General features: G+C 30.3%; 1 protein-coding gene across 1 annotated transcript in view; it reads left to right on the top strand.

Moving 5' to 3' along the window:
• The first annotated feature begins 1229 nt into the window (after positions 1-1229).
• Positions 1230-13183, top strand: part of LOC106678795 (facilitated trehalose transporter Tret1) — a 61086-nt gene continuing 49132 nt past the window's right edge. The window contains exon 1 of the mRNA XM_014417551.3: positions 1230-1288. Coding sequence (XP_014273037.1) covers positions 1284-1288 — 5 coding nt within the window. The 5' untranslated portion in view covers positions 1230-1283. The remainder of the gene's footprint in view (positions 1289-13183) is intronic.

Raw genomic sequence — 13183 nt, 5'->3', positions numbered from 1 at the left:
TAAATTAAACAAAAAATAATATATCTTTTTTTTTAATGAGGTGTAGATAGTTGACCGTAGATTAATGATTGGAGAAGTTTGTCGGGGGGTGCGGTCAGCAAAGAACAACATAAATAAACAAAACCATATTTATTTATTTTATGCCGACGTGTAATTCAATAATACTCACACTGTAATTCAGATATAAGCCACTCACTATTTTTCATTGTCTGTCATAGTGTTCAAGTTGAGGATTCAATTTATTTATTTATTTTTTTCAGTTTTTTAGACACTACTTGCATATCTTATATCTCTCACCCCAGTGAATATGTGGTTAAGTCGAATTTTGGTCAAAATGAGTTAAGTGGTCTAAGAGAATCACAGAGGCAACATCTTCATTGTGCATAAGTGTCTAAGTCAGTCAACGTTTTAAAACAGAGTTGTCAAGGGTCGGTGAACAATTAGTTAACTCTATTATCTAATTAGTGATAAGACATATCAAATTGGTGTAAAACAAGTAACAAGTTACCAACGTTTTGGTAGTATTGACGAAATTTCGATGATTTACCACAAACACCTGATTTTACATAAATGTTCAAACTTTAAAAGTTGTTCCCTGAAAAGTAAGGAATTTTGACTTAACCACATATTCACTGGGGTTACAGATATTATACATATCTTGTTAACTACATGATATTATATTTCATCTTTCACTGTTTTCAATCTACTACCATCTAATTCCACGATTATCAATCAATTAAAATTTTTTTACTATTCAATTATCAGTTATCAATTTTTTATCATTTATGATTCGATTCAATATTTTGTATAATTCTAAATTTGTTTGTGTACTATTCCTTTTCAATTTTATTTCTCTAAATGTTGTTGTTATCTCTTTTGTTTTATAGCCCTGATGAAGACCTGAAACTCAGGTCGAAACGTCGGCATAAAATAAATAAATATGGTTTTGTTTAATTATGTTGTTCTTTGCTGACCGCACCCCCCAACAAACTTCTCCTATCTTTTTTTTTAATTAATAAATACAAATTTTTATTTTATGACCTACGATTAAAAATGAATAAATCTCATATTTGCACTTTGTTTATTTCCGCGTCCGGGTCATACCTTCCTCAGCCACACCTTGCCCAACGATACCCTGTCAATTCATGAGTAGATCCGCTTCATGAGTGTACTCGATGGTATTGTCAGTTGGTGGAGAGGGGATCCCCACTTCATTACCAATATAAGAACGTTCTTCACCATTTGCCGACTTTAGTGTTCTTCAGATAGCCATTAGTTCAACAATGAAGTAGGTACTCTATATATGTTTAGTAGCGGTAGTTAATATTTTCGGTGATTAGTTATATAAATTACTATAGCATATTAAAATATCCTTTATAGGAGTTGGAACTTACGCTCTTATTAAAAAAAATTAGTGAAATTTTTCGTTTCATCAGAGGCTCATTAAAATCAAATTATGAACAGTCCAATTTACTATTTTATAATTTGTAGAACGGATAATTAAAATTCCATAGCATTAATTACAAGGCAAACTAATTATTGAGGTTGTTAAAAAAATGTGTAATAACCTTAGCTAACAGAAGCCCCCGAGGTCGAAGCAATAATAAAAACTGAAATCGAAATTTAGAAACTTTTAAATAACTAAAAAAGAAATGGGTAACTACATACATTTATACATATAAATATTCATAACTAATTATGCTGCACTTTAGGAATATATTTATATTTTAATATAATCAAAGAAAGAATGAAAGATATTAAACTAGAATAATACTTAAAGAAATAAAAAAATATATATAAATAAATCAAATATTCCTTAATAGTTTGATATTTAACCAATTGGGGGACCCGGGGGTTTCAAGATAATGGGGTCCGTGGATTAGAGAATTTGATTTCTAAACAATTAATCAACGGAAATTAAAAAAATCTAGTTAAAATTATTTGCTTCTTTAATTGAACAATAGCAAACATTAAAAAACAAAATTAATTTTAAACATTTACATCACAGGAGTTAAGTCCAGTAAGCTGTTAGGATAAAGACCAATTGGATCTAACTGCACTGCATATAACCTAAATGGACGATGAATATCATCCAGGAAAGAATCCGGGACTCTTAAAAACAGAGTATTATTTGAAATGCAGAACTGGTCAGGTTATAATTGAAGTGCCTCAAGAGGAATAATATATAAATTTCTTAGATCAAAATGAAATGACATAACATTTCATAATGACATGTGAGAAAAATTTAATAAAACAATGGGACTCCCACAATTGTCAAACATAGTCAGCCAATCATGGAGCGAGATTAGTAAAGAATAAATAAAGAAAGAGAAAAAAAAAAAGAATGCCAATAAATTGAATAAGTTTAACTTCAAAATATTCAAGTGTCATTTATGGGGCATAAAAAAGTTCATTTTTTTTTTATGTATAAGAGGGAATGATGAGGGTAGTATAAAAATTTTAACAAACTGGGAAAAAAAAGCTACATGAATAAACTAATTATTGACACTCTTCTAATTCTTTACTTATTTTTAAGCTGTTTTTAAAAATGCCTGTTTCGCTAATGGGTTAAAACCGTTCTCACATATATCCACAGTATAACAGAACCTTAAACAAAGATTGAGAAACATTTTTTTTTGTGAATAAAAACTTTTTTTTTTTATTTATTTATTTATTGATATTTACAACTATATAAAAAAATACAACTAGTAAATTTAATGATATGATACAGGATGTAGAGAAACTACCCAGTAGTGGAACTCTAAAAGCAGTTTACAATATAAGATCACGAGGCCATCTTCTTTTCAGGCGCCTCGGAGGATTGCCAGGAATGGAAGAGGAAGCAAGGTTAGAAACGAGTGGGTTTGGGTGGTTAGGGAGTTTATTATGGAAGGAATAATATCGGGTTCGGGCTAGATCGGTTACATAAGGAACATTTAGGTCTTTATGGATGGTTTTATTAGTAACAAAATAAGGAGCATTGAGGATTTTACGAAGGATTTTGGATTGTAAAGATTGGATACGAGAGGAATTCGGAATAAAAACTTAATCTCTTTTCTGTCAAAGTCCTCTACCTGTTGATTACTCCGAAGTAATTCCATGAATAATCAAAGAATATTCCTAAATTTTCACGAGCCAAAACCTATTAAATTATTTTCTCCGAATTATTAGAGAACTGACACAATTTTCAAAATTTATAACATAAAAGCGTTATTTTTTCTGCCACCAACTTCCTTCCTCTTCCCCAGAGCTTTATAACGATACTTTAATATACATCATCTCACATATCAATATTATTGTTACAATACACCCCTGGCACGGTCAATATATTGACCAAATTCAATATTGAGTAGATAGTATTCGTCGTATAGGAGAGGTTTTAGAAATGACGCATATTGCTTACTTTATATTAAGCTGCTAATACTCAACTACTGAGGTCATTTAAATTTAAATAAAAAAAAATTATAAACATTATTTACTTTGTTTAAATAAATCAATTGGTATCCATGCTTAGTCTCAACAATCTTTATTATATCAACAGTCTAACGTTTCGGCCAATTCTGCCATCCTCAAAGATAACTTAAATATTCTGCACAGGTCTTTAATAACAAGTCGAATCATCTTATTTTGTCAATTTCAATTATTTTTAAAACATTTAATTTTAAATCAAGTTAGTACTATCAAATATCTTATCAACAAACATTTTTTTACAAATTGTGGTAAGTAAATATAAAATTAAAAGTTTTAAAAATTAATGAAATTGTGACAAAATACGGTTATCTGATTTGTTATTAATGACCTGGGCAGAATAGCCTGCAAAACGTTTTTAAATAATTGGATGTGAGGTGTAAATTTATATTTAAGATTGTCCTTGAGGATGGCAGAATTGGCCGAAACGTTGAGCTGTTACTGATATAATAAACAACACTCTTTACAGATTTAATATGGATACTAATTGATTTATTTAAACAACAAATATCAGTCTCAAGAAATTTAATAGATTATATAAAAAAGTATTTACTTTTTCAGTCTTTAACAGAAAAAGTCATCAAACGGACACTTGTAAACTAAAAATTTATGATAATATTAAACTAGCATTTATATTTGACTTAAAAGAGAGAGAGAAATACTTTATTTATCTATGCTGCCTAAATGCCTTTGGTTGCTATCTCACACAGCATACTTATCAATCCGTAATCGGACATATATAAATTACACATACATGGTATAATCAGATATAAAGAGATATAATAATAAGATATAATAAACAATTTTTTTCCCCTACAGTTTCCTTTTACAATCAATTTCGGTCTGTATAACAAATACAAATGTTTCAATTCATTCCTATTTTTCTTTCTCATTTCTGCTTCCTGCTGCTGCATAAATTTAATAACAATATTCATCGTTGGTAGGCAATTTGAGCCTAAGTGTCTAAGACCAAAAGCTCATATTGGATGAAAATCCTCTAAATCGCCTACTGTTGGTTCCAGTCAACCGAAATTCGCTTCGCCACAAACTTCTCCAATCCTACATTCATAGATACGAAGTCTTGTATTGTAAATAGTAAGAGAAGCACCCAAGTATCGATAAAGCAAATACATTAACGAAAATGTATTCATTAATTTTTATTACAATAATACAAAAGAATTAACAATACATGCTATTATTGAATTATAAATTATAAATAATAATACGTAAATTAAGGTAAATGATACAACAATATTTTCTAATTGAACAATAATAATTTATTCCGGCGAGAACAACAGTTTTTGAGGCATTAAGTGTCCTGGTGGTCAATGCAATAACGGTCAATGCCAAGTGTAAATAAGACGATACTAAAATAGTTTTTTAAAAAACGAGTAATTGCCAAAGGAATTTCGAGATTATAAAAATTAAATAAAAAAAAAAAATCAATAAAATCGGTCCAACCCTTCTATAAATAATCGTGGCAGGAATAGCTTTGTGTCTCCACATTGTTGGATTTTTTTTTTCTTTTTAACTCAGAAACGTAAAAATCTTAAGAAAAACGTATGATGAAAATTCCACTCAATTACAGTAAAAACGAAACGAAAATTCCATTCTAAAACTATTATAATCACATTAAGCAGTGCGGTTATTTTCTTTTAATTGTTGATTCATTTTGTTGCAATCTTATCATCAGACATACCTTCCCGTTTATGAGCTATCAAATGAATACATCCATAAAAAATTAATGACATTGCAATATTATATAGACACATCGATTAAGTAGTAACAATAAAAGAATGTACTACAGATAATTCATTGATGATAACAAATAGTTGTTGAATAATAAAACTGTAGGAGTACTTAAAACAATATAACGGGGAGGATAATGATTTCAAAATTTCATCTCCATATTGAATTTCCGAATCTCCATAAACGACCTAGAAACCAGATAATAAAGACTGTAATTAACTGTTTGTTTCCTCAACTGTTCTTCGAAGACGTCAGACGCTAAACCTGTCCCACTTTATTTGATCTTCGAAAAAGTAAAATCTCTGATTAAACTAGACATCTGAAGTCTATCGTAGAAATCTCAAACATAGTTCCGGGTCGAATCTAAGTCAAAACAAGAATAGTCGGAGAAGTTGCTACAACAATCCATTGGATAAAGAAGGGAAATAAAATCGAAAATTTTCAAATCGGACTTCCCAATTTACTTGGAATTCTGTTAGTTATTTGCTGAAGTTTACCTTGCACTGAAAGAATTTTAAAGCAATATATGGAGAGTAATGTTATGTTCAATTATGGCAGTTCTTAAATTTTCCTTTTTGGGTTTTCAACTTATGGGAGGAATCAATCACCTATTCTACCCCTACTCCTCCTTTGATAAATTCCCAGTTATTGCTAAATAATTTATCATAAACAGTTTTGATACTGGTTCATTGACCACTAACCATGAAGCACGAATTACTGGCATCACTTGAACTTGAGTTCCAAGTTTGACTATAGGAGAAAATTTGGGGAGGGAGATGGCTCATTAAGTGCTACCAACTCTAAGGATCCATGTTCAAATCCGACTGTGGCAGATAATCATTTATTCTGTTATTTTAGCCGTTGGTCAATCCTGTGGGTTCGGAAACTCTTCTGGGCCCCCAGCCTCATAAAGTTGGGATCTTTAATTGGAGCAAAATATGGCGGTTGAGCGTCACCTTACAAAACCGTTGTTCAAGAAACAGTACTTCCTTTACAAACTACTGAACCCCTGATCCTTTATGGGTTGTAGCACTAGAGATTTTCATTTTCATAATAAGTAAATTTAATTTATAAAGTAGATACCAGACCCTTCAGGTTGGGGAGGGGCAAACCTTGCGATTAGGCATAATTTTTTACATACCTTTCCTGTGTACTCATTGGTAAGAAAACAGTTTAATAAAATGCCTATACGATCATATTTATTAAATAGTTTAATTTATTGGTAATAATTTTTGTGCGTAGTTCGTTATTTGTTTTCTGCTAAATTAATGGTTAAGCAGTTGAAATCTCTTCTTTTTTTATTGGCACAACTGGCACATGAAGCTTCCATAGGCGTCCTCAACAGTAGCCAACCCTGTTTCTATCTTCTGTAAGGGTAACAGGGATCCTCAGTTGTCGCAGATCCTGGCCCACAGCATCCCTCCATCGGCCCTTCAGCCTACCACGTCGCCGCACACCATCCGGAACGTTAATAAACAATTTATTAGCCACTCCTTCCTCATTCATCTTAATGACATGGCCAAGCCATTTAAGCCTCTGTATCCTGATATACGATAAGATGCTACATTCCTTGTAGAGCCCAAACAGTTCACCATTTTTTCTTCTTCGCCAATTACCATTCTCGCTTACGGACCCTAAGATCCTACTCAAAATTACCCTTTCAAACCTGTCTAGCAGTGTGCTTTTACTGCTTAGGGTACAGTTGAAATTTCACTACTTGTATTTAAGATCCTTTCAGTCCATAGTTTAAGAATTATTTCTTAGAATTCTTAAAGACTTTTTCTTTTTAACAAAACTCTATTACTGGGAGTTTTTTGGCTAAATATTTTTCTTGTCCTAGGTTGAGATTATAATAACCACAAAATGTAATAATTGATGTAACAAAATGGTGAGATGGATGGGGTTAACAAACGGGTTGTTAGTATTCAGAAAAATATCAGAAATTTTGTAGATATCGATAAGCCATAGGCTCAACTTTAAGATTCATAAACTTTTAATTATATTAATAAAGCATTACATTTACAGCGTCATTAGATACAGAAAATGTTATATGCAGACGACACTCATTGCTATAATTCATGACAGCTCACTTGATGTTTGAGTGATTGATTTAATCTTAAGAGAATAAGGAATTTGATCACGAAAATATTTTTATAAAATCTGGTGGAGTTGAACGCATCATACAACTTTCACTTACCACTGTATCTTGTGTTGAAATTATTCCTTTCATGTATAGGTTATTAAAAGTAAAAACCGGCTATTGTCATAGTAATCATGGAAAAATTATGACGTCTCCATTATCTTTAACGACTTTATATACTAGATATTAATTTTTCCCTTTTTTTTTTTGTTTTTCCTAATGAGAAAATAATTATTTCATAGTTTATATTCATCCATTTTTTTTATTACTACTAACAAAAAGAAATGGTTATTTGTTTAAAAAAAATAAATAAAAAAATAAAGTATTGGAAATTCGGCATTTAAGTCCTGCAGTATTATTTGAAAGAGTTTAAGACCTCACTGATAATAAAGATTATTTAACGTTGACAAAACGAGTTCAGTTTGATCAAAGTCGTTAGAATTCAAATAGTTCTCGACAAAATAAAAAATGTAAAATCTATAATATAAAGTGGCAATTCTGGTAAGATTTGACAAAGCGATTTATAATAACGATTTTATATTCATTAGATAATTAATTTACGACAAACTCGTAGGTAACTATTTATATCGAACATTAGTTCAGTATCAGAATATATATAGCTTTAAAAACTGCTGTTTACACAATATACACTAAATAAGCCAGTCAGATGTATGGCAAGAGAAAAAACCTTGAACGTGAAACGTAAATTTGAAACATGATAAAAATCACAGGAAGCTTTGCTAACAATGGATTTTTATTTTTGCATTAAAAAATGAACACATTTCGCATCTTCATATTACTTATGTATTATGTTTATATATTTTTTTACTACTAATATGTTTTCTCAATATTATAACAATAAAATACATAAACCCATTAAGCACTGTTAATTTGTTAACATTTTTTTTCGAAAGCTGTAATGAAAACAAACAGTTTCTTATAAAACGATGTAATCCAGGATCTGTTCAAGGCCTCTCAAATCTCGATCACTAGTGATTTACTTTCTAAAAACACCTGATTTTCCCCCCCTTCCCGATATAGTTTTCATGGTTACACGAAAAATAATATTATTTTTCGAAAAAATACTGTTAATCGCTAAACATATCATATGATGTGAAGAATAAGTCAAAGGAAACTAAGAGTTGAAACCAATAAGGCAAAGTAGGAAACCACGCTTGACCTCACTTTGATTTATCGATCGAAGCGGATGCTAACTACTGTATTATAACTATAAGAACATTTAACGCCATTAAAGCGTTTGGTTTAAATTAGTAAAGTGTGATATTTAGCTGAATAAATTTACTTATCATAAGGTCCAATTATGATTTGACTGCGCATCACGTGTGTAAACATTATTCTGCTGAGGAGAGGGGGAAGTGCGAAGGCACCAAGTCGTGCATCTGACGTCACTGATTATTATGCTAATTTTTACTTATGCTGAAATAAGACATTAGTAAAAAGTTGCTTTGAATAACAATGGTGCAACTTTATTTAAAACACTTCTTATTATCCTTTCTCTCAACTTTATTTTTCTCCGATGTCCCCGGCTCCTGCCAACCTGTTCGTGTAAGGAGAATGAGCTCACTTCTGAATTTTTATCTGAGTGAATTATCATTAAAACTAACCATAATCAGCGTCTGTAGTAAAGGTGATACCTTCTTGTAAGCAAGTGGTTTTTCAAAGTAGAGTGCCTAAAAATTCAGAGTTTAAAATTCAACAATCAAATTATAGTAATTTATTTTCAATTAACTAAAAATTCAACAGTCAAAAAATATAATTTATTTTCTTTTCTAGCATAATATTGGAATTTTTAATGTTAAAAAAAAAAAAGGTTTTTCATGATTGATAAGGTTTTTTATTATTCTAGTTCCAGATAACTGTAGATTTTTTTCGCGTTCAGAAAAGTTTAATTTTTTTTTTAAATTCATGTGATGGGTTTGGAGAAGATAAATTTTGATTTATGAGTGTTAAAGTCGCTAAATCGTAAAGAATCCAATTATGGTTTTCTTTGAAATACCAGGAGATGTTTCATGATTGCCACACACTCAATAAGAAGCTTCAGTCAAAATATGGTGATTTATTTTTAGTACTCAATAAGAACTTTTGCTTAAAAATAAACGATCGTTGGCATAAGTGGCAATCGCGGTGTTCCTGAATACTTATGGCTTTTGTTAAAAAAATACTTAGAGGTTATTTTTAAAGTATGTTATCCTCGTCATGGGAGGATGGGGACATATTTTTTTTTTACCATTGGAAATTCCAATATTATGCTAGAAAAGAAATTATTATTTTTTGACTGTTGAATTTTTATTATTGTATTTTTAAAACCACTTGTTTACAAGAAGGTCTTGCCTTCACTACTGAGGCAAGTTCGGTAAGTTTTGATGATAATTCATTCACTCAGAATAAAAATTTATAAATTCATTCTCTGATCTACACAAACAAGTTAGCACCTTCATGGGTCACCACTTCATTCCAATAATGTTTTTACGTAATAAAAGCGATCTCTGATAATTCTTTTTACTATTAACTGCTTCAGACGCCATGCTACGAATTTATCTTGTTAGTTTTTGTTTATTTAGGGGTATGGTTTGTACATCACTTATTCTGGTAATACATGGATTTCGAACATATCGCTTGGGCAAAATTTTACATTATGGTTCAAAGGCGACGCATAATTTAATTTATTTTATTATAAATTTTTCACTAGGATCGACAATTTCGGAATAATTAGGGAAAAACGAAAAAATTTCTAATTCGTTACTTTATCAAACTACTTTTCTGCTTAATAAGCGTTTTAGAACTACCAGAAACGTTTTTCCATGGCAAGTTTTGTATTCATTTTTGTTACTGTACCTCAATTTTAGACAAAATCTGGAATAAAAAAAAACTTTTTTTTTATTGAAGACATACTACATCACCGAATTAATAAGTTATAGTACTCCTTCAATACTATTTAATTTCATTTACATTTTCGCTAATGTGCGCCGTTAAGGAGTTATAGGCAAAACCTCCCAAAAGACCTCATTCCTTACTTTATTAAATTAAATTGCTTTTTAGTAAGAAATTTGGAACCAGAAATGCATTTTCGTGTTAAGTTTATTAGAAACTAATATTTAAAATTATTTCTAGATGAATGATCTATTGAATGGATTCCTATACAATATCATGGTTCATCAGGACCATATTCCTTCGTTAATATTAATAAAAATAAATTAGTCATGCTTTAGAGATAATCAATATAAATATGATTATATTTCTTAAGTTACTTAAAATACCATAAAAATAAAATTGTTTTGTTTTTCATTAAATTCCAAACCTTTGACATTTTGTTGACCAATGCGCAAAAGAATAAACTGGTCTTTAGATGCTGGTAAATAAAAGTCATTTGATACCTTCCTACAAGTCCAACTGAACTTAAATTCAATTTATTCGAATTTATCAGAAATACAGTTTATTGTTTTCTTATTGATTTCATTTAGTGTACAAAAATTTGGTGAACCTCCTTCTAAATATATTCCATAATACTCAAATAAACAAATTAAAAAAATTGGTTTTTACCTTTGCAGATAACGCTCTCCCATTTTTTCATATTCGGAAACTAAATGGTGGAAGAATATTCTCATTTGCCAAGAATTTTTGTCTCTTGAAGTATAGGTAATGATCCTTCCAACTGTTTATCAAATTTTGGAATACTTTTTTATATAGACCATTAAACAGATCGAATCCCGGTCTCATCCGATCTTTTTTCAAGCATAAAATAATATAAAACTCACTCACAACCTCCCTCCGGGCATTTATGAGGTCCGTTAGCCAATGGGTAGCACTCACAATAAAATAGGCGTGGGAGTGACGAACTCACCCTACGAAAAAAACACGTCAAGAAACGCGAAATGTATTAGGAAATACATCGAGGACTAAGACGATACTAATAGGCGGGGACTTAGACTTCCATGGTCTGTCCACCATATAATAACAATAATAATTAAACAATAGAACAATTATTTATATTAAAGCGTAACATATTTTTATCGAGTTTATCATATTTAACTCTAATAACTTCAAATCAGCAAGTAGCATAAATTTAATGGCTTACTTAAATAGCCACCCTACAACACTCCAGAAGTCGGAATAAATTCCATACAGCAGTAACCATAATTCAATACTCTATAATTTTATTTATCTCGCAGGAGGATTAAACATTTATGAGCCCAATAGGTTCAGGAATTAATATAATCAGAACAAAAAGAAATATTAGTTTTTAAATAGCATTTTCATCCCCCCCACAAAAAAAAAAAAAAATTGTAAAGTTTTCAATCATTGACCAAAGTATATAAACGATTCATAATTACAAATCAGTATAACTATCAAGTGAACTAATTTTAAGTGAAATCGGGTTATTGAGGATCTATAAGGTTATTTGGTGAACAAGTAATAGCGATTTTTTTTTTTTTTTTTTTTTTTTTTTTTGTAAATGAATACTAAATGATATATGAGGAGAAGATGGTTGGGGGTGCGATTAGTAAATAACACAAATAAGTTGAGAAAACTTATGCCAACGTTTCGGCCAGAGTTTCTATCCTTCATTAGGGCTAAGAACAAAGAGCAAGATAACAACCAATGAATCCAAAAACAAAAATAAAAAAGAGAACATATACACAGAATGATACAAGAAAATAATTATACAGAATGAAAATGAATAAAAATAAAGTGATGAAAGAAGTGGAAAATAAAACGTTTAATTAAATATTTCCACTTCTATGATCACGTTACCTAGCTCTTTGTTTTGAGCCCTGATGAAGACTAGAAATTCTGGCCGAAACGTTGGCACTATTAAATAAGTTCTCTCAACTTATTTGTGTTATATTTTAATCGCCCCCCCCCCCAACCATCTTCTCCTCGTATATATTATCTACGGTCAACTATCTTCTCTTCATTATGAATACTAAATGAGTTCAAGAAATGACATTCTTTATTTCTTAGCATTTCACATGGATTAAATAGCTGGTAATCCAAATATAGCTGGAAAATAAATCTTTAATATAATAAAATTACCGTTATAAAGATTTAAAAGGTTATGACGGTCGTAAAACGGAATTATATCAACCAAAGTATATTATACCTTCAACAAACCGTACGACCAATCCCGAGCCTCCAATTAGAGAAAATAACTTAGTGCCTTTTTCAAGGTATCGGTAAATTACTACACAATTGCATTCCTTGTATACCGCGTTCCACGACTCGTTGAACATAATTGTATACATATAGTAATCAAAAGTCAATTAGCAAAAAAAAAAGAAACTGTTACACAAATTGCTGCTAGCCCATTAAAACGATCACAAAGTAAATTAGTATAGTATAATATCTATAATCTGGTATTTTAATTTTTTTTTAAATTGAAATCGAAATGGTCTAGGATATTTAATTAACATAGACACAGTAAAAATATATGAAAATCTAATATTCTGATTTTCTAAAATTATATTTACGTTCAATAACTTAAGATCAGTTTGCATACGATAATATTTTTTTTTTAATAATTTATTTATTATTATTTACAACTGTAAACATGTATACACATCAAGTAAATTTGCTGTAAGTGATATTATGACATGATACAAACATGTGGAGAATATACCCATTGATAGATCTCCAAAAACATATCTAAAGTATAAGATCTTGAGGCCATCTTCTTTTCAGACGTCTAGGAGGATTATTAGGTAGTGAAGAAGAAGCCAGGTTAGAAACGAGTTGGTTTGGGTGGTTGGAAAGTTTATTATGGAAGGATTGGTATCTGGTTCTGGCCAAATCGGCAACATAGGGGAC

The sequence above is a fragment of the Halyomorpha halys genome, unplaced genomic scaffold (genome assembly GCF_000696795.3).
Source record: "Halyomorpha halys isolate HHAL.00 unplaced genomic scaffold, Hhal_1.1 Scaffold161.1, whole genome shotgun sequence".
Taxonomy (NCBI): Eukaryota; Metazoa; Arthropoda; class Insecta; order Hemiptera; family Pentatomidae; genus Halyomorpha; species Halyomorpha halys.
The sequence above is the reverse complement of the archived record's forward strand: the minus strand, read 5'-3'. Positions and strand labels throughout refer to the sequence as shown.